Genomic DNA, 23,051 nt, shown 5'->3' with positions numbered 1-23,051 from the left:
GGAGGAGAAGCATCCGGGAAGGCACCGAACACCTCGAGTCTCTTCGCCGGGAGCAAGCGGAAGCCAAGCGCAGGCAGCGCAAGGAGCGCACGTCAACCCAAGCGCCCCACCCACCCACCCCTTCAACCACCGTCTGCCCCACCTGTGACAGAGACTGTAGGTCCCGCATTGGACTCATCAGCCACCTGAGAACTCATTTTTAATGTGGAAGCAAGTCATCCTCGGCTCCGAGGGACTGCCTAAGAAGAAGAAGAAAAAAACAGATTATCAGGTCATGATCACATTGCTGTTTGTGGGAGCTTGCTGTGCGCAAATTGGCTGCTGTGTTTCCTACACTCCAAAAAGTACTTAATTGGCTGTAAAGTGCTTTAAGACATCCAGTGGTCCTGAAAGGCGCACGATATATAAATGCAAGTCTTTCTTTCTTTATAGTGCGGGAAGGTGGAGTTAAGGTAGAGGATCAGCCATGATCTTGTTGAATGGCAGAGCAGGCTCGAGGGGCCCAATGGCCAACTCCTGCTCCTATCTTGTTTCTAGCTGTCACTCGGAATGATTGACGGGCCCCGCCTTCCGTGTGTGGCCACGCCCCCGGGGGAGGGGCGGGCGGTGTTGTGTGACGTCACCGAGTTCTCGCGGGAGGTGGGCTGGGCGGCGCGGGCGGGGGGATTTATCGTCGTCCGCTTCAGCGACCGCTTTTTTTTAAATTAAAAAATAATAAAACCCATAAAGCCCGGGGATTTGAACGGAGTTGGTGTAAATGTGAGTAAAGGATCGGAAGCCGGCGGGAGGAGAGGGGCCGACCGATGGTCGCCGATCGCGGCCCACAAAGCGGCCGCTTGAAGTGCGTAGCTAGGCCCGAGGCCTGGCGCCTGGGCGTTGAGGCTCTGCCCGCGGCCAGGCGGCGAGGGCCGGCCGCGCAGGAGGGGAGAGGCGGGTTGGTGAGGCGGGGCGATCGCGATCTGCCCGCTGCAGTTGGCCGCCAACTGAAGCCCAACTAATCCTCGCGAAAACCATCATAGTTTGAGCTCCTTGCGGGAATATTAAAAAAATAATCTGGTGTTAGCTGGCGAGCAGGGTTTAGAACCGGATCTGGCGATCACAAGCGGCGCCGGCAGCTCGTGTGCAGCCACTCACCGGTTGGGGCTTATCTGTTCTGTTTTGTCAAGTGCGGGTGGATTTAGTCTGCACACGAGGACAGGGGAAGCTGATTCAACCTGAATTTTTGCAGCTTTACTCTGAACTGTTGGGTGAAAGGGAAAATAATACTCAAAAATAAATTGTGTGAGAAATAAATACAATTTACACTGAGGTTTAGGACGCTGTGATGTGCCTTCAGTAGGTGCCTTCAGTCGCTTTATCTGAGGAAGGATGTTCTTGCCATGGAGTGGGTGCAGCGAAGATTCACCAGGCTGATACCTGGGATGGCAGGAATGACATATGAGGAGAGATTGGGTCGATTGGGCTTATACTCGCTGGAGTTTAGAAGAATGAGAGGGGATCTCATTGAAACTTATAAAATTCTAACAGGACTGGACAGACTAGATGCAGGAAGGCTGTTCCCGATGGTGGGGGAGTCCAAAACCAGGGGTCACAGTCTAAAGATAAGGGGTAAGCCATTTAGGACAGAGATGAGGAGGAATTTCTTCGCCCAGAGAGTGGTGAACCTGTGGAATTCTCTACCACAGAGGGCAGTAGAGGCCAATTCATTAAATATATTCAAGAAGGAGTTAGATATATTTCTTAAGGCTAAAGGGATATGGGGAGAAGGCAGGGAGGGACAAGGTACTGAGTTTGGATGATCAGCCATGATCTCATTGAATGGCGGAGCAGGCTCGAGGGGCCGAATGGCCTACTCCTGCTCATATCTTCTATGTTTCTGTGTATGTGTATATATATTTTGGATTAGCCTACATAAGTAATTTTGCGAAGTGCTTTGAGATATAAGAACTAGACGCAGGAGTAGGCCATTTGGTCCTTTGATCCTGCTGCTGTGTTCCAGCAGATCATGGCTGATCCTCGACCTCGACTCCACCTTCCTGCACTATCCCTTGATTCCCTTAGTATCCATAGTAAAGAAAGACTTGCATTTATATCATGCCTTTCATGACCACCGGACGTCCCAAAGCGCTTTACAGCCAAGGAAGTACTTTTTTGAAGTGCAGTCGCTGTTGGAATGTAGGAAACGCGGCAGCCAATTTGCGCACAGCAAGCTCCCACAAACAGCAACGTGATAATGACCAGATAATCTGTTTTAGTGATGTTGAATGAGGGATAAATATTGGCCAGGACACCAGGGAGAACTCCCCTGCTCTTCTTCAAAATAGTGCCATGGGATCTTTTAGTCCACCTGAGAGAGCAGACGTGACCTGGGTTTAACATCTCATCTGAAAGACGGCACCTCTGACAGAGCAGCACTCTCTCAGCACTGCGTTAGAGTGTCAGCCTAGCTTTATGTGCTACAAGTCCCTGGGGTGGGACTATGAACCCACAACCTTCTGAGTCGGAGGCAAGAGCCACAGCTGACACTAAGGAAGTTGAGGCAGAGGAATAGTAGGCTTGAGGCAGTCACTGTTGGAATGTCGGAAACGCAGCAGCCAATTTGCGCACAGCAAGCTCCCACAAATAGTAATGTGATAAAGACCAGATAATCTGTTTTAGTGATGCTGATTGAGGGATAAATACTGGCTTTACAGCCAATGAAGTACTTTTTGAAGTGTAGTCACTGTTGTAATGTAGTACGCTAGTATTTCTCGAGAGGTGCAAAGAAGCTGTTAAAATAAAAATGCACCCTTTTCATGGATGGGGAGGTGGGAAAAATTATCTTTTCAACTTCCCAATGGTTCTTGGGAAAACTTGGACAATATGATCCAGAAGGCAAATTTTTAAATTGTATCCATAACTCTCTTTTATAAAAAGAAATTCAAATTTTCCTGTTTGTTTAACTTCATTTTTGAGTTGTTGGAATTGATTATCGGACAATACCGGTGAGAATGTGGAACTCGCTGCCACATGGAGTAGTTGAGCCGAATAGCATAGATGCATTTGCATAGATGCAGTTAAAGGGAAGCTAGATAGGTACATGAGGGAGAAAGGAATAGAAGGATATGTTGCTAGGGTGATATGAAGTAGGGTGGGAGGAGGCTCGTGTGGAGCATCGACACTGGCTTGGACCTCTTGGGCTGAAGGGCCTGTTTCCGTGCTGTAAATTCTATGTAGTACTCTCATATTTACCAGGGCTGAATGTTTTAGGAGTGTTAGCAGTGACATTTATTGTAGACCTGTGTTAATCTTTAGGAGTAGTGTGTAGATGTACATAAAAAATCAAATTATTATTCACTAACTGAGGCTTGGCAGGTTGGTATTTCTGCCTAATTGAATTGTTGTTTTCTGTAGATGTCAGATGAGCTGGCAAAGCAGCTGGCCAGTTATAAGGCACAACTCCAACAAGTGGAAGCTGCATTGTCTACTGACGCAGACAATGAAGATCTCCTTAAGTTACAAAAGGATTTGCAGGTTGGTGTTCTATTTTTTAATACACATTTTCAACGCAAAGATAAGATTCCCTGCCCCCAGTTTATTAATGAGCAAATGTTATTTTTAGTGAAGCAATAGGGTGTAACAATAAGGTGGTTAAAGCACATCTATCTTTATTAATAAAAGCAAACTGCGGAAGAACATCTACTGAACAGGATGATTGTGTGGGACTAGGAAGAATGTGTTTCCAATGTATCACTGTGGAAACCATCTATCTATGTAACCAGAACCAAACAAAAAACAAGAAATCAAATCACTTAATACCGGAAGTATTCTGATTTTGCAACAACTTCTTGCCACAAGTAATGGATGATTCTGCCTGTGGAGAATATAGTGATTGGTTGTCTTGCTCTCCCAATGTTGGACGTAATATGCACTGTGGGTAGCTGTTACTAACATTGCCTTGAGTCAGTGTTTCACTGTCTTTCTACAACTAAAATATGAAAATTGTGTACCGCCAGCCCAGGAGTTTCCTAATTAGAAGCACACCGTTAATGTCAGCCATCTGAAATTTAGAAGAATATATTTTGGCACGTGGAGAAAGAGTTGGAACAAGCAGGATAAAATTCCTATCATGTAGGATCACTTTCCCAAAGACATTCACACGTGTTGCTTTCAGCAGAAGAGTAAGCTGCTGAGTGATTGCCTCTGCAACTGAAAAGTAAAAAATGAACAAAACTCTTCATTCACAAAGCGTCCAACATGATGTGATTTTTTTTTTTTTTTTAAAGCAAAATAATTATCAAGTGTTAGCATTTTGGCTGGAGTGAAAAACATTAGGTCCTTGTGTTCAGTGTTCCCTCTTTTTGTGGTGCCATGCGGCCCCTTTTAAGGGGCTGCGCGGGCCATTCAAAATACCGCGCATGTGCGGTTTTTACCTTGAAAAGCCGGCTGTGCGGGTTCCCTGGAGCGCTGTGCAGCTTAAAGAGAACATTGCTCGTGTTTTACATCTTGATTTACGATTCCTTGGTTTGAATACTGCACATTACTAATTGTGTAGCTTGGGAATGTACGATGTGTGTGTGACTTGATCCATAAGTCTTGATGCAAATTGTCTTACTGCAGGGCATCCATCTAATTAGACTTTTGGACAATTTAAAACCGCTTTTATACTGGTTCCGTGTTAGTTTGGATTCCAGGAGACTGACACGACTGTTAAATCCAGTTCCCTTATCAGAATGGCAGACCCATTGACTGATGATAAACTGTGATTACAACTCTGCCATTGGGAGGCAGATTTAGTGTAAACACTGGGAGCTGGCTCTTTAAGCCAGCGTCTCGCAATTTTAACTCAAACAATCCGAGTATAGAAGCAGCTCAAGTCCACAAGGATTCTTCACCTAGCTCGAAGTGCAAACAGTGCACCCTACCGTTCTGCAAATGCATGGTGACTATTTAGCAGAAATAAACTATTAAAGATAAAGTGAGGCAGGTGTTTTGAAACCTGAGGTACCAGAAAGGTAGTTTGGAGTCTGCATGACTTCCTTTCTCTGCTTGTGTTTTGGTATTGTCACCATATACACTTTATGCACAAAATCCACTCGAGTTTTTAAGGACCATTGTCGTATTGTTAAGTTTGACTGTGCGACTGCCTGGGACTTGGTGCCGCCTTCCCCTGCCTTCCATCCTGTCAACTGTCAGATATTGTAATTGGCCCCCTTTTTAATAGAAAACTCTTCCTTACACGCAGTGCTTTAATCTGGCAGTAAGAAGTGGAACTCTGAACTTCACTATTGAGAAAAATGCACAACGTAACCTTGAAGTCTATTTAGAAGTTCCTTTTTATATTTTTGCACGTGTGTGACCATATTACTCTGTTATTGAAATGGTAACTCATGACTTCATTTTTGAAAGTAAATTGTAGAGTCCTGTACCCATCTCCTCCATTTTTTAAATTAATTCTCATGATGTGGGCATCACTGGCAAGGCTGACATTTATTGCCCATCCCGAGTTACTTTGATGAAGTGGTGCTGGGCTGCCTTACTGAACTGCAGTTAGATTTAAATTCACTTCAGAGGACAGTTAAGAGTCAATCACGTCGGTATTTGACTGGAGCCACATATAGGCCAGACCAGGTAAGGATGGCAGGTTACCTTCCCTAAAGGACATTAGTGAACCAATTGGGTTTTACAACAATCTGGCAGCTTCATGCTTCACTTTTACTGATGGCACATTTTTATTTCCAGATTTAAAAAAAAATTGAATTCAAATTCTCAAACGGTTGTATTGGAACTTGCGTTCTCTAGATTACAAGTCCAGTGACATAACCACTACACGATCGTACCCTATATTGCAGGAAGTAGATGGAATTTGTAAATTCACAGCTGAGATTGGAGGGTGAGGGGAGAACAGATGGCATAGCGCCAATCTCGAGACACTAATTTGCAGTCTGTGTGCTAGAAGTGAATCAACTTGTTCTAAGTCACTCCATCTTTCTGACTGTGTATGCAGCAAATGGATGCAAGACTCCACAAAGTAGCACTATAAGAGGAATAGAAGAAAAAGTTAAATTCCTGTATTAAAAGCAATTCATGTATCAGTTCCCTAGGTTGCCACATCTTGGGCACCTTGTCATACAGCTGTTTTATGTGCATAATGAGAGATGCAGAAGTAATCTACAGTTAGGTGTCTGCCTTTTTTTCTTGCCCTGTGAGGAAGTGTTTAACCTTTGTCTTAACACTTCTCATTGCTGCCATGTGCATGATTAGGGATTTGCTTCGTGCGAACCCACATCCTACAATTCTGAGGCTTGGTAAATTAGATCATCAATGTGCTCGACCACCCATTAGTTGGATAAAGCCTTAAGGTTTATGTATGTATTTGCTGTTGGGGTCACTGTGTCCACAATTGCTGCAAGGATGTACCAGTTCCTCTCCCTCTCTTACCATCCATCCTCCTTTATTTTTTTTTAAAAGTAGCATACTCTAGATATTATTGTATAATCGAAACATCAGGCCTGTTGCAATCCGTCATAATCCAAGCTACCATGATATCACATTCAGGGGAAATCAGACTGTAGTACTTCTATATTTTACATCTTTTTTTCACAGTTGATACACGCCATGTTTGATTTCAGGTGGAAATGGACTCTGCATCTTGTTCTGAGTAAGTATTAATCCTAGTCACCGGTTGCACATGGATTTAAATAGATATAATTGGCTAAAATAGTTAACAGGATTTTATTTCCCACTAAAACATTGGTTTCACTCCTGATGTCTAGTCTGCTTTCAAACCCCAGTCTAAATGAATTAAGATTCATTTCTTAGGCATACCACAGAAAACTTTAGTCTGCATGTAGTTGGAGATATCTATTAATTATCAAATCTACCTGTATGTTAGTGGCACCGGTTCCCAGTAACATTTGGTTTCATTTTCCCGGGGTATTATTTCCGAGTTATATGAACAGGTGGCCTTTACAAAGTAAGAGAGACAGTACCTTGCAAATAGAAATATTTACATATACAGGTAGACTACCTTTTATCCGAACTTCCGAAAACCGAAACCCTCTAAAAACCGAAGGTTTTTTCGTTCAGCGTAAGTCGCACGCACGACATGACCAGAGTGGCACACGACCCCGACCCCCACCGACGACCCCCCCCCCCCCCCCCCCCGCGGACACCCGCCGACTCCCGACGACCCCCACTGCCGACTCACCCCCGACAAATTTCCCAGTCTTATAAAATACCTTCCGAAATCCGAAATTTTCCGATAACCGAAACACGGCTGGTCCCGAGGTTTTCGGATAAAGGATAGTCTACCTGTAGTGATACCTTGGGTAGAGGCCAGCAAAACTTGGTGTACATTGAACTGAGTGAGGAATCCTTGCCAGACTTCAGTTGCTTTGGATCCATTTTCCAACCCCACATATTTAGCAAGGCACTTTCTAAATGGAGCCAATGTAGGCCAGTCCCATACTAGCTGCCGATGGTGCAGCTTATGTAACAGTGTTGTACTGTACTTCAATGTTACCTTTTATTTGTTGCAATTCTTAGTATCAAAAGATTTGTGAGGCTACACATGAAAACAACATCCTGATTTGTCATGCACAGTGGTATTAAGGATCCTGTGGTTATCTAATGTAAGAAAATAGAGTAGTCATGTTATGGGAGGTACAGGAAACTTTTTTTTTATCCGGGACCGGCATGGTGCCGGTTTATCAAAAAGTCCGGATTACAGAGGTACAGTTAAAAGGTACGAGAGCTCCGTACACAGCAACAAATCCAGGCTTCCCTGTTGCTTAGCAACAAGTGCAAGAACCCCGGCCACAGACCAAGCTTCCCTGTTGCTTAGCAACAAGTGCACGAACCCCAGTTACACAGCCACAGATCCAGGAACTGCCACTAATATGAAGTAAAACTTACCTGAACCTACTCCTGAATTTTGCCGGTTAAGAGATTTCCGGTTATTTAGGTGCCGGTAAATCGAGAGTTTCCTGTAACTAGTGTGGTGTCCAAACCCAGTATCCAACGTTCGAAGCATCTGTGGAGAGAACAGACAAGTTGACGTTTCGTGTGACAATCCGTATATTAAATTGTCTGTTCTCACCGCAGATGCTGTCTAACCTGTGGATTGTTTGTAGCATTTTCTGTTTTTGTTTCAGATTTACAGTATCTGCAGTTTTTTGCTCTTTTTGTCCAACTTCAGAAGCCCCGATTTAATGTTGTATGTTAATGTAGTCTCTTTCCTGCCACAAGATGGTGCTCTGCAAAAGTCTAGATACAGGAAACTTTGTGTTATCCGGAGGCGAACCGTCCGGCAAGCTCAAGCCACTGGGAAAAATCAGGAGCCGTTTTTTATTCTTTTTGTTTCTTTTCTTTGCTTTTTTTGAACAGTCAAGCTCTGCAACGTCTGTAGCTAAGCAACAGCTTCAGCTAGAGATGCTACAGAGACGCTTGCCGACTGTTTTTAGAGGCTGTTGCTAAGCAACAGGGTTTGTTGATGAAAATCTCCGTATGTTTCAACATTAGCTCTGGAGTGTACGGCAGTTTTGAGGGAGCGGCAGCAGCTCGGTCCCGTCGATGCCGGATAGCACAAAGTTTCCTGTACAACATACAGCCCTTCCTGAAGCTGGTGTTGTAAATAGGAAATCCTTCCATAGCATGGTAGATGCATGGGTAAATATAGCTCTCAGTTTAGCAGTACTGCTAAACTGTGGCCTATATTTAGCACAAGCCTTTGAGGGAAGTGCCCAGCAAGATTTACATGACTATATATATATTGACTATATTTTTGTTAATTAAAACCAAACCCTCCCATTTTATTGCTGCACAGATACACCAGGAATAAAGAGCCATGTTTTGATCCTTGGATTTACTATTAATCAGATAAACTAATAGAGACAACTGACTTGCTTTACCTTCCTGCTTATCCTGTGCCTCTGATTTCTCTTCCCCAGCCTCTGATTTCCATTTATGCTTTGCTGCTATTGTGTTAATTGCCCCATTTCAGAACACATGGCTGGTTGGGGTAGCTTTGTCTTTGTCTCCCAGTAGAAAGTATCTCTTGCTGTGGTTCTGTTTTATAGAGGGCAGTGGATCAGTTGGGGGATTTCGTGCATGATTTGGGAAGGGGCGAAGTGGCTTGCTGAACAGTTGTCTCTAGCATTCCTTGTCTGTTAATGTTATTGATGTCCAGACCCTGTAAACCTTTACTGTCGAGCCCTGTTAGTGTCCTGATCTTAAAGGAGAAAGTGAATGTACGAGCAAATATTTCTGCACTTTCCCATCACATTTGGAGTTTTTTTTTTTTTTTTTTTTTTTTTTTTTTTTAAGTGTCCTGTATTCCTCCACAACTCCACCGCCATTTCCCTTTGGAAACTTGCTATTCCAGGTCTCCAACTCACCGGGGAGCTAATATCGGCCATGAGATTAGCCAACAAGTGCCTCCAGCAGTGATTGGAATGCAGGAATGAAGAGATTGACAATGGGATGTCAGCAGTATTCAAACTCAGTAACACCTGGTTCCCTGGTAAGCTTGAACCTTAAAATGGTTGGCTGGTAGGAGCTTGTGGAAGAGGAGCAAGATTTTTCTTTTTCCAAAAAAAATATATACTATTTTTGCTTTAAGTGTAGTTGGGATGTGCATTCATTAAGGTGACACTTCCTTGAAATTGTTTTCTCCCTTTGACCCACCTGGGGTACATTCTGCCTGTCAATGTCACTTTGAAAACCGCTGCTAGCAGGGGTGACCAAAGTGCAAATAAATCTATTTTTCCTTTACCCTTCAATCCATTGGGCAAGGTAGAACCAGGAGCTTCCCCACAGCCTCAACATGAGCCACAATCCACCTCCACCCTTCTAGCTTCATAGTTTCCAAAAAAATACACTGGTTCTTATCACTTGAAAAATCTAAAATGATGGAAGTCTACAGTTTGTTCATACTCAAATCCACACATGTAGGGGCCAGTCTGCAACTGGTAGAGTCTCTTTCACTCACAATGAGTAGTTACAACAGAGGTGAATAATATAGGTAATGATAGATCTCCAAGGGTAGATACACACACACACTACCTATTGGTGAGAATTTCATATTCAAGCATTAAGACAAAGTGAGAGATAACATAACCAGCTGAAAGGGTTTAAGAGTATTGGAGCAGGGACCCTCACCCAGATGGCTGCAGATCATCAAGTTATGGACTCCTACTTTGAGCATATATAAGGGGGTGGGGGGGGAAACCATAACAAACTTAACAGCAAAGGCATGGGGTAGGGCAGTTAATGGAAGCGTGGTTTGAGGGATTGCTGACTACGTAACAGGATAGATGAGGATACATGTAGCTTCAGGTCATATGTCCCAGCTTACTTTTCTAGTGAACCTCCTAGTTCTGCTTATTTGAAATTGGCCGATTTAAGTTTTCTCTTTCTCCCCCCCCCCCCCCCATATAGAATGTTACTTGTTTAGGCGGCAACTTCAAAGTCCCTCCATGGCCTTGCGACTCCCAACCTCTACAACAACCTTCTGCTCTGTATTGCAGCAGTCCAGTGTTCCTACCCTGGCCTTCCTTGCATCCGCCATCCCTCTCCTCCAACTTCAGCTGCAGAATCTTCAGCTCCCACATTGGACCGCTTTCCCCAAACCCTTCCACCTTGCTACACCTCTGCTCTTTCAAAAGCCTCCTGAAAACCCGCCTCTTTGATCATGCCTATTGGTCGCTACCCCTAGCCATACTCCCACTACTAGCCGGTCTCTTTCTGGCTATTTTTTAAAAAAAACCTCTCGTGATTTGTGACAGTTTATTATAAATGTGCAAATTATTGGTTGTGGAGAAGTTTAATCTTCCTAGATCTGTGACTCGGCCCTCAAATATTATTTACACCATTAATGAGATTAAAGATTGGAATCTTAACAGTAATGCTCATCATTCCTGTTTTATGTCTATTTTAGAAATTCCCGCTCCTCAAGCACTGCCTTTTAACTTGATAATTTACCTCATTGGTGCAAATTAGCCATTGTGGGTGTATCTACTGCTGGAAGCGTATCTGTGGGTGTGGCAATCTTCCCCTAATGTACCCGCTTGTTAGGAATTGCAGGAGATTGTACCAGCTGCGAATCTTTGCTTAGAGGGGGCATGTGTAACAGCTAGAAATTGAAATTAAGTGGGTCTAAATCTTGTCTTCACTTATCAATAAATCGATTTTCAAAATGGCTGGTCCTGTCTGAGTAAGGGCCATCTTGTGTGACATAATGGGGAGTATTGTGCATCAGCATTTCAGGTTGCTTCATACGGCCACTCAGTTGTGGTGTAAATCCACAGGCGGGTCAAGTAGAGTGAGACTCTCTCCTCCAGGGAGTCTCGCTTGGCTTTGCTCCAGTGTCAGGCCGTCCCCTGACTTTGGAGTAGCACTACAGCTTTAGCATCTGTGCAAAGCAAATCTGCTTTGCCCCACTAGTAGTTGTAGTGTAAATGCAGCCTAGACGAACCCTGAGTGCATTACTGATTGCACTCTGATGAATGTAGGCTGTAAAATGTCTATCATGAACTTGGAGTCTTTACTACAACAGCAACTTTTATTTATATAGCGTTTTTAATATAGTAAAACGTTCTAAGACGCTTCACAGGAGCGATTATCAGACATAATTTGACACTGAGCCACATGAGCTATTAGGACAGGTGACCAAAAGCTTGGTCAAAGAGGTAAGTTTTAGGGGGTGACATAAAGGAGAGAGATATTTAGAGGGGGAGTTCCAGAGCTCCGGGCCATGGCCGCCAATGTTGGAGCAATGGAAATCGGGGATGTGCAAGAGGCCAAAATTGGAGGAGCACAGAGATCGTGGAAGGTTGAAGGGCCAGAGGACGTCACGGAGATACAGAGGGCTGGGAGGCTGGCCAGGAGAGCACTGGAATAGTCGAGTGTGGAGGTAACAAAGGCATTGATGAGGACTTGACAACATTAAACATTAGCCGAAACTAGTCCGAGGTGAGAAATGTGCAGGTTTGTGACTTATGTACATGGGTTGAACTGGCCAAAATCCTAGGAGTTGGCAAAGTCGTAAAGTAGCTGGTGCTAACTGGTTTCCAGCTAGGATAGCTTTCCATCTAGTTCTAGGTACAGGTGGAGAGTGCAGAGAAGGACTTTGGATTGGATTGGGAATGCCCATTTATATATTGTGAATCATAACAGCCTGAGACAAGACAGCAGTTCTGGATGTTAACAAGTTGCTATCTAAATCTGTTGTGTGGAAAAAGCCCCAGCCAAGGCAATTTGAAGCTAAATGATTGCACTTTGTGGGCTACACTACATCTACTTAATGTGAAAAGCAATTTTGAGACCTGGGTAAACTAATACCAACATGTACCAATCAAATCAATTTTAAATACCTAAACTGGTCCCGTACCAATACCATTCACATTTATTGTAAAGTACAGTGGGATTTAGAACGGGGACCAGTATTCTGGTCTCCGTTCTCTGATTGCAGCAAAGGTGTCAATTGAATTCTTTCCTTGGTAAAAGTCCTAAATAAAGAATCATATTTTCTGAGAAAATTCTATATTAGAATTTTTTTTAATTGTCTGGTTATGGTGATTTGAAAACTGAACTTTATGCTCAAACACTGCTTTCCTTTGCTCTCACCAATTCATGAGAGAGACCACAAGCAGAGGCATAGGTCAGTGTTAAGTCAAAGTTCCTGGTTTTAATCCTTGTATCAAGTGATCAACGGATAGTGTTGAATAAAGAGGGAGAGATAAGGTTTCATTAGTTATGGGGCAGTGAAATTTAGTTTGCAGCTTAACCATTTCTTTACCTTTCCTCGTTTGAATAAAATGTTGACTAAACTAGCTTGGTGCTGAAACTAGATCCAAGCATGTAAGATATGGTTTAATACTTTAAAAAAAAAAAAAAGCAGCACTAAGCCCTATATTTACTTGCATGTCTTACAGGAAGTTATAGAGCTGACCAAGGACCTGCTGTCAAACCAGCCTTCTGTTGCTGCAGCCAATGCGGACAACTCAGCAAATTCCGTGGCCAGTCACAAATGGAAGACTGGTGACAAATGTATGGCCATTTGGAATGAGGATGGACAGTAAGTGTAGAACTCTCTAACAATACATCAATAGAACAGTAGCAAATGGTAAGAGATTCTTTGAGATTTATTCTGGAATTTGTCACTTGGGTCAATCACATTTAACCTGTAATAATAGTTAAGGTAGAGGAATTTTTTTTTTTAATCCTGACGGTAATTGTACTACAAGCTTGCTACAGGTGCTTATCAAGCAAACCTGCTGTTTGCACATCGTGACCTCAATACTAGTTTCTTTGGTTTTGGAGAACCCAAGACCGGTAAATTTAGCAGCAGGTAGTTGGTAGTCATCTATCATGTCTGATGCTGACTGCCAGGTAGGTGTCTCCATTACTGATTTGTTCCTGATTTCTGCGGGTGCACTGATGACTAAAAAGGCCAATGCAAAATTGGCAGGTCCTCCCACAGATTTCACTATCAAAAGTAGCCACCCGGTTAGAATCCTCCCACGGTGTTGTTTGCTCTTGCATCCTGCTTTTTATTGTCCATGAAACATTGTGGTCCTTGGCCATACCTGGTGGCCTATATCCACCTGAGAAGGGAGCTGCTTGTGCAGACTTTTCAAACTGTCTCTGGTGGAAACTTACGAGAGTTTCACGTATCACTGAGCATCTGTATATTCTCATTCCAGCCTGTTCTGTCAGGCAAGCAGCATTGACATTTCACCTGCCACACACTTTCTGGTGCCCTATATATGCTCATCTAAAACGGTCACTGTGGCTTTACTGTTTTATTTGCCCTGATAATTAGAGCCACTTATATTAATGTTTAATAAATGGTTGAAACCAAACATATATTATATTACATTACATAGATAAAAAACAGAAAATGCTGGAAATACTCAGCCGGTCAGGCAGCATCTGTGGCGATAGAAGCAGAGTTAACGTTTCAGGTTGATGACCTTTCATCAGAACTCACTGACAAAAGGTCTTCGACCTGAAACGTTAACTCTGTTTCTCTCTCCACAGACGCTGCCTGGCCTGCTGAATATTTCCAGCATTTTCTCTTTTTATTTCAGATTTCTAGCCATCTGCAGTATTTTGCTTTTACATTACTGTACATAGATTTTGCTAAACTGGCAGAAATATTGTCAAAATCTAAAACTCCTCAGTGTTCACCAACATCTGTTGATAGCAAATTGAAAAACTTGCAGCTTTGGTTTTCAATAAAACATTACCTATGATTTGTGAAGCATAATTTGTAACAAATCAATTTAACTTTACTTTTTTTTTAATGTTATAGAAGTTGATTAGAGGCTTGTAGGGCCTGATTGTCAAACCTCTACTCACATGCTTACAGCCCTAACTTCCTTGCAGATTGTATGAAGCGGAGATTGAAGAGATTGACCAGGAGAATGGTACGGCTGCCATCACCTTTTCTGGATACGGTAATGCTGATGTGCTCCCCTTGACCAACCTGAAACCCGTTGAAGAAGGAAATGATTCTGAGGAGTTGGGTGGCGACAAACCCAAATCAAAGTGAGTGCTGGCCTTCGGCTAAATGTGTTTGTGTATTTTTTTTTAAGCTGAAACCAAGGTTCTTGTTTCTAATGCATGGGAAACAAAACATTAAGTTATATACCATTTACTTAGTGATTTTTGTGTTGGGCTGTTTACAGGAAAGAAATGGTGGCCCAACAGAGGGAATATAAGAAGAAGAAAGCATTGAAAAAGGCCCAGAGAATGAAGGAGCTTGAACAGGAGCGAGAGGAACAAAAAGTAAAATGGCAACAGTTTAACAACAGAGCCTATTCCAAGAACAAAAAAGGACAGGTGTGTATTGTGCAGTTAAAAAGGCACTGTGCAGCTTTGTTATATTTCTGCAGGACCTGTATTTTTCTGCCAATTTTCCCCTCTAGTCGTTCCCCTCCCCCATGAAGGTTCTGACGCACATGATTTCGGGGGTACTGATAGAAACATAGAAAAATAGGAGCAGGAGTAGGCTATTCGGCCCTTCGAGCCTGCTCCGCTATTCAGTATGATCATGGCTGATCCTCTATCTCAATACCATATTCCTGCTCTCTCCCCATCCCCTTCATGCCTTTTGTGTCTAGAAATCTATCTACTTCTTAAATATATTCCGTGACTTGGTCTTCACAGCCTTCTGTGGTAGAGAATTCCACAGGTTCGCCACCCTCTGAGTGAAGAAATTTCTCCTCATCTCAGTCCTAAATGTCCTACCCTGTATTCTGAGACTTTGACCCCTCATTCTAGACCCCCCCCAGCCAGGGAAAAGATCCTCCCTGCATCCAGCCTGTCAGAATTTTATACGTTTCAATGAGATCCCCTCTCGCTCTTCTAAACTCTAGTGAATACAGGTCTAGTCGACCCAATCTCTCCTCATACGACAGCCCTGCCATCCTAGGAATCAGTCTGGTGAACCTTTGCTGCACTCCCTCTATGGCAAGTATATCCTTTCTTAAGTAAGGAGACCAAAACTGCACACAGTATTCCAGGTGTGGTCTCACCAAGGCCCTGTATAACTGTAGCAAGACATCCTTGCTCCTGTACTCAAATCCTCTTGCAATGAAGGCCAACATGCCATTTGCCTTCCTAACTGCTTGCTGCACCTGCATGTTTGTTTTCAGTGACTGGTGTACAAGGACACCCAGGTCCCTTTGTACATCAACATTTCCCAATGTATCACCATTTAAATAATACTCTGCCTTTCTGTTTTTCCTACCGAAGTGGATAACTTCACATTTATCCACATTATACTGCATCTGCCATGTATTTGCCCACTCACTCAACTTGTCTAAATCGCCTTGAAGCCTCTTTGCATCCTCCTCACAACTCACAATCCCACCTAGTTTCGTGTCGTCAGCAAATTTGGAAATATTACATTTGGTTCTCTCATCCAAATCATTGATATATATTGTGAATAGTTGGGGCCCAAGCACTAATCCCTGCAGTACCCCACTAGTCACCGCCTGCCATCTCTGTTTCCTGACTTAACCATTTTTCAATCCATGCCGGTATATTACCCCAATCCCATGTGCTTTAATTTTGCACACTAACCTCTTATGTGGGATTTTATCAATGGCCTTCTGAAAATCCAAATACAGCACATCCACTGGTTCTCCCTTATCTATTCTACCAGTTACATCCTCAAAAAACTCCAGTAGGTTTGTCAAACACGATTTCCCTTTCATAAATCCATGTTGACTTTGTCTAATCCAGTTGATATTTTCTAAGTGTCCTGTTATCACATCCTTTATAATAGACTCTAGCAATTTCCCTACTACTGATGTTAGGCTAACCGGTCTGTAGTTCCCTGTTTTCTCTCTCCTTTTTTAAATAGTGGGGTTACTTTTGCCACCCTCCAATCTGCAGGAACTGTTCCATAATCTATAGACTTTTCAAAGATGACAACCAATGCATCCATTATTTCCATGGCTACCTCTTTTAGTACTCTGGGATGCAGATTATCAGGCCCTGGGGATTTATTGGCTTTCAGTCCCATTAATTTCTCCAGCACTATTTTTTACTAATACTAATTTCCTTTAATTCCTCGCTCTCACTAGACCCTTGGTTCCCTAGCATTTCTGGGAAGTTATTTGTGTCCTCTTCTGTGAAGACAGAACCAAAGTATTTGTTTAATTGCTCTGCCATTTCCTTGTTCCCCATTATAAATTCTCCCGTTTCTGACTGTAAGGGACCTACATTTGTCTTCACTAATCTTTTTCTTTTTACATACTTGTAGAAGCTTTTACAGTTCGCTTTTATGTTCCTTGCAAATTTACACTCATACTCTAGTATTCCCCTCTTAATCAATCTTTTGGTCCTTTTTTGCTGAACTCTAAACTGCTCCCAATCCTCAGGCTTGCTACTTTTTCTGGCAACTTTATATGACTCCTCTTTGGATCTAATACTATCCTTAATTTCTTTTGTTAGCCATGGTTGGGCCGCTTTTCCTTTTGTGTTTTTGCGCCAGAAAGGAATGTATAACTGTTGCAATTCATGCATTCGTTTCTTAAATGTTAGCCATTGCCTATCCACCGTCATGCCTTTTGATGAAGCTCCCCAATCTATCATAGCCAACTCCTCATACCTTCGTAGTTTCCTTTGTTTAGATTTAGGACCCTAGTTTCGGATTGGACTTCTTCACTTTCCATCTTAATGAAGAATTCTATCATGTTATGGTCACTCTTCCATAAAGGACCCCGCACAACAAGATTATTAATTAACCCCTTCTCATTGCACAATACCCAATCTAGGATAGCCTGTTCCCTAGTTGGCTCCTCAATGTACAGGTCTAAAAAACCATCTCGTACAGACTCCAGGAATTCATCCTCCACAGTATTATTGCTTGGTTTGGTATTTTGGTTTGGCCAGTCTATATGTAGATTAAAATCACCCATGATTACTGTAGCACCCTTGTTACATGCATCTCTAATTTCCTGTTTGATGCCATCCCCTACATTACCACTATTGTTTGGAGGCCTATAAACAACTCCCACCAATGTTTTCTGCCCCTTGGTGCTTCTTGACTGATTCTACATCTTGATTTTCTGAGCCAATATCCTTTCTCACTATTGCTCTGATTTCATCCTTTTACTAACAACGCCACCCCACCTCCTTTTCCTTTTTGCCTGTCCTTCCTAAATATCAAATATCCTTGGATATTCAGCTCCCAGCTTTGGTCACCCTGCAGCCATGTCTCTGTAATCGTATCCGTTTACATCTATTTGCCTCTGGTATGTCATTCAGGTGGTCACTTTTCATTTGGATCGGTGGCATCGTACCCAAGCGTGATGCTCTCTTCACCCAACATCCTTGTACACTTCCAGCAGGGGCCTTGCAATAGCAATTGGGTGGGGGAACTTTAGATTTTATTTTTCCTTAACCCAGTAACACTGAGCCCAAATGTTGCTCCTCACCTGTTGCCCAATGATTTAACCTGAGATCTTCTGTCTACACTATGTGATGCATTTATCTATTATTCCATTTACAGTGACTTCCCTTTAAAGTAAGCAAGCAAAATGAACTATATAATGTGCTTTTCACTTAAAATACTAGGTTTATTTAATTTATATATGCTTGCTTTTGGTTTTCTGACCTCTTTTGCAGTTTCCCATTTTTGTTTTTTCTAATTAGATATCCTGCAATGTTTCTTGCCCGTTGGCTGCTGTTGTCTAATTTAGCAAGTTATTTCTAATGCTGTAATGTGTCTGTGTGCACTTTAAAAGGACTGGCAGTGAAATAAAGTAACTTGTCGCACTTCTGTGACCTTTTCACCCCATGGAATATATATTCTTTATTATATTCCTGCGGTAGCTGTAGAGAAACATTGGGACTGAACCTACTTGTACCTGTCTCCATCTTCGGCCACATTTTGGGTGACATTTTTGGTTTAGATAAAAGGAAGTTCATATTGGGAGGTAGGGGGTGGTAAGAGAGAGAACTGTGTTGAGCGTTTCAAATGTTCTTCATCTTCCTCGCTAGCTTGTCTGAAACTTGTTATTTTGGGTTGCAGACTCACTGAGCATGTAGCGAATGTCACTCCCCTTTCACTGCCACTCACTCCCCTTTCACTGCCACTCACTCCCCTTTCACTGCCACTCACTCCCCTTTCACTGCCACTCACTCCCCTTTCACTGCCACTCACTCCCCTTTTCACTGCCACTCACTCCCCTTTTCACTGCCACTCACTCCCCTTTTCACTGCCACTCACTCCCCTTTTCACTGCCACTCACTCCCCTTTTCACTGCCACTCACTCCCCTTTTCACTGCCACTCACTCCCCTTTTCACTGCCACTCACTCCCCTTTTCACTGCCACTCACTCCCCTTTTCACTGCCACTCACTCCCCTTTTCACTGCCACTCACTCCCCTTTTCACTGCCACTCACTCCCCTTTTCACTGCCACTCACTCCCCTTTTCACTGCCACTCACTCCCCTTTTCACTGCCACTCACTCCCCTTTTCACTGCCACTCACTCCCCTTTTCACTGCCACTCACTCCCCTTTTCACTGCCACTCACTCCCCTTTTCACTGCCACTCACTCCCCTTTTCACTGCCACTCACTCCCCTTTTCACTGCCACTCACTCCCCTTTTCACTGCCACTCACTCCCCTTTTCACTGCCACTCACTCCCCTTTTCACTGCCACTCACTCCCCTTTTCACTGCCACTCACTCCCCTTTTCACTGCCACTCACTCCCCTTTCACTGCCACTCACTCCCCTTTTCACTGCCACTCACTCCCCTTTTCACTGCCACTCACTCCCCTTTCACTGCCACTCACTCCCCTTTCACTGCCACTCACTCCCCTTTCACTGCCACTCACTCCCCTTTCACTGCCACTCACTCCCCTTTCACTGCCACTCACTCCCCTTTCACTGCCACTCACTCCCCTTTCACTGCCACTCACTCCCCTTTCACTGCCACTCACTCCCTTCACTGCCACTCACTCCCCTTTCACTGCCACTCACTTCCCCTTTCACTGCCACTCACTCCCCTTTTCACTGCCACTCACTCCCCTTTTCACTGCCACTCACTCCCCTTTTCACTGCCACTCACTCCCCTTTCACTGCCACTCACTCCCCTTTCACTGCCACTCACTCCCCTTTCACTGCCACTCACTCCCCTTTCACTGCCACTCACTCCCCTTTCACTGCCACTCACTCCCCTTTCACTGCCACTCACTCCCCTTTCACTGCCACTCACTCCCCTTTCACTGCCACTCACTCCCCTTTCACTGCCACTCACTCCCCTTTCACTGCCACTCACTCCCCTTTCACTGCCACTCACTCCCCTTTCACTGCCACTCACTCCCCTTTCACTGCCACTCACTCCCCTTTCACTGCCACTCACTCCCCTTTCACTGCCACTCACTCCCCTTTCACTGCCACTCACTCCCCTTCCACTGCCACTCACTCCCCTTCCACTGCCACTCACTCCCCTTCCACTGCCACTCACTCCCCTTCCACTGCCACTCACTCCCCTTTTCACTGCCACTCACTCCCCTTTTCACTGCCACTCACTCCCCTTTTCACTGCCACTCACTCCCCTTTTCACTGCCACTCACTCCCCTTTTCACTGCCACTCACTCCCCTTTTCACTGCCACTCACTCCCCTTTTCACTGCCACTCACTCCCCTTTTCACTGCCACTCACTCCCCTTTTCACTGCCACTCACTCCCCTTTTCACTGCCACTCACTCCCCTTTTCACTGCCACTCACTCCCCTTTTCACTGCCACTCACTCCCCTTTTCACTGCCACTCACTCCCCTTTTCACTGCCACTCACTCCCCTTTTCACTGCCACTCACTCCCCTTTTCACTGCCACTCACTCCCCTTTTCACTGCCACTCACTCCCCTTTTCACTGCCACTCACTCCCCTTTTCACTGCCACTCACTCCCCTTTTCACTGCCACTCACTCCCCTTTTCACTGCCACTCACTCCCCTTTTCACTGCCACTCACTCCCCTTTTCACTGCCACTCACTCCCCTTTTCACTGCCACTCACTCCCCTTTTCACTGCCACTCACTCCCCTTTTCACTGCCACTCACTCCCCTTTTCACTGCCACTCACTCCCCTTTTCACTGCCACTCACTCCCCTTTTCACTGCCACTCACTCCCCTTTTCACTGCCACTGAACCTTTTTTGTTCCAGCTGCTGATCAGGATTTGGACCTGGCCAGAATTCATACTTAAATTTCCCAGTTAACCACAGCGCTAGGCGTCAAGTACCGAAAGGGAATCTTTACCTAATTTCACCAAATATTCTTGTTTGGCTGCAAGGCTGATGTTGTAAATGCCAGTGCTGAACTGTTCGTAATTAGTGTCCCCTTTGTACTCTGAAATGCAGAATTGACGTAGATATTTATTCCATTCTTACCTGTAAAGAAGCACTTTGCCACTAAATGGTGTGTCTCCGTGACATATTCACCGTATACAAAATTGTGCACCGGATGTCTTCCACCACTTTGTGATGCACTAAGTTGCTGCTCAGTCATGCTGCATTACCAGGGCCAAAAACATCACAAGTAAACATTTCTGACACATCTTTTGTTTTTGATTTTGAAAACTTTTTTCTTTCAACGGAGTCACTTGTTAAGTGTTTACCTTGTTCTCTTAAATGTCCACACACAGGGACTGCAATGAGTTGCAAGACAAGCTTATTCTGTTTTGGTACTTTTATTTTGCCAGGCTGCCATGATCAAACCATGTGATTTAAACAGCTGTATCTTTTAGTCGTCTTTCACCACTTGTTAGAGTGAGAACATAACTGTGCATGTATATATAATGTACATGTAAGTGCTATTGAGTCTGGTACTGTATGCTGTTTTGGTGATGAGAATTTTGTTAACAGGCCAAATGTAAAATGGAAATGGACAAAAAATGTGGATGATGGATTTATCATTCTAATTAGCAGTATAATATGCTTTTTTTAAAGCTATTTGGAGCCCATATGTATTGATTCTTCATTTTGTTTTAAAGGTAAAGAAAAGCATTTTTGCTTCACCAGAGAGCGTGACTGGAAAAGTTGGAGTTGGCACATGTGGAATAGCAGACAGACCGATGACTCAGTATCAAGACACATCCAAATACAATGTGCGGCATCTTATGCCACAGTAACTAGCACCTGTATAAAGTATTTCCAAGATAACGTATTTCTTCCTATTTTCTTTTGTCAATGTTGTATTACATTAGTGCACTTTTAATAGTTTTTTTGGCAAGTTCATTTGGTGTATCAGCACAAAGTTGTAGCTGTGAGATACCAGGTATATGTCAGAAAGTTGATTAATGTGTATAGTTACCATCCATTACTGAGGCAGGTGGAGGATTTAATAAATCGATCTTCCTCTTTGAGGAAGAGTGTAATTTTTACAAATTGAACAGTTTTTTTTGTTTTGTATGTATAATTGGGCAATTTTAACAAATAAAAAAAATGTAAAATCACTCCTGTGTATTTTCTATTTTAAAAATAAATTTCAAAGTAATGAGTGAAGCAAGATGTTGAGTAATATCATACAGTGCTGTGAAAGGTTAGTTTGTGCTTGCAGTGTCCCACGCCGAGTTTTCACTCTTAACTTGAAGAGTGGCTTTGGGAAATGAACAATTGGAGGGAGTCGTCCCATCCTGCAGTAGTCCCAAGGGGATAACATCAGAGCAGCAGATGCCTGGATGAAATTGTTTACCCCTTGGATGGTTGTGGACACTAGGGTGGGAGTCTTCCCTGCCCCACCCCCCCCCCCCCCCCCAAAAGAACAATTATAACTAATGTAACATTCTATACTTTTTGAAGTATTTTATTCATTGGGAAACTGGGGTGAAAGGCCAAGACCCATAATTCGAGAAGAGTAGGGAAGAAAATAAATCAAATAGTTTATGCCAATCTTGGTATTTAAAAGCCTTATGATTGTAGAAGGGAGAAAAGATGGAGGGAGGTATAATTCTAGTTTTAGGATTATGTGGCGATTGATTTTAAACTTTCCCTATCCCTGCTGAGACTTTTGTGTTGAGAAGATGGGGAGTTTCGAGACATGCCAAATTTGCCAATTTTAACTTCAGAAAGTCTTATTTTATGTCCAGGGAAAAAACTTAATCTTCAAACTTTTTATTTGGACTTCAGAAGGATTGAGAGGAAACCTGGTTACTCACTTTCCAATGCAGTGGTTCTCAAACGGGTCCGTAGAGACTTTCCAGGGAGTCTGCGAAATAATGTAAAAGTGCTTTGCGAGTAGGGGATTTATCCAAACGGCAATTTTTAATAGGACTGGTCTGGAGGATTGTGGCAGCTTGGCTCGCCAGCAGCTGGACAGGATCCTGCAACCAATGTTAACCAAAGATTTCATCCATTCTCACTCATGTACTAATCCCAACCTTCCTGAGGATCTTTTAAACAAGGTGGCTTTGCGCAAATATATATTAGGGACTTGGGAATAGCAGATACTGGACAAAAGCAAACTGCCTGGGTTGCTTCAGATGTGTGATGTCAAACTACTTTGTCACTGGTAATCTGATCTGAACACTTAGTAAAAGAAAATTCGACTC

The 23,051-nt window shown here is 43.5% G+C and overlaps 1 protein-coding gene across 3 annotated transcripts; it reads left to right on the top strand.

Annotated features, from left to right (window-relative positions):
• Positions 1-618: 618 nt before the first annotated feature.
• On the top strand, positions 619-21,956 carry smndc1 (survival motor neuron domain containing 1). Of its 3 annotated transcripts, XM_085994348.1 has the most exons (7): positions 3,423-3,513; positions 6,586-6,640; positions 9,365-9,502; positions 12,915-13,057; positions 14,371-14,532; positions 14,673-14,826; positions 21,495-21,956. In XM_085994348.1, the coding sequence occupies exons 3-7, from the start codon at positions 9,443-9,445 to the stop codon at positions 21,630-21,632; spliced, it is 657 nt and encodes a 218-aa protein (XP_085850474.1). In that variant the 5' UTR covers positions 3,423-3,513; positions 6,586-6,640; positions 9,365-9,442; the 3' UTR covers positions 21,633-21,956. The 3 variants fall into 3 exon arrangements, with proteins under 3 accessions (XP_085850471.1, XP_085850472.1, XP_085850474.1); XM_085994345.1 differs by lacking the exons at positions 6,586-6,640; positions 9,365-9,502 and adding an exon at positions 619-759 and having other exon boundaries at positions 3,394-3,513; XM_085994346.1 differs by lacking the exons at positions 6,586-6,640; positions 9,365-9,502 and adding an exon at positions 780-841 and having other exon boundaries at positions 3,394-3,513.
• The last annotated feature ends 1,095 nt before the right edge of the window (positions 21,957-23,051 follow it).

This window comes from Somniosus microcephalus, chromosome 8 (assembly GCF_052327205.1).
Source record: "Somniosus microcephalus isolate GS21.2 chromosome 8, FLI_Smic_1.0, whole genome shotgun sequence".
Classification (NCBI taxonomy): Eukaryota; Metazoa; Chordata; class Chondrichthyes; order Squaliformes; family Somniosidae; genus Somniosus; species Somniosus microcephalus.
Note: the sequence above shows the minus strand (reverse complement) of the source record. Positions and strands in the feature narration are given on the sequence as shown.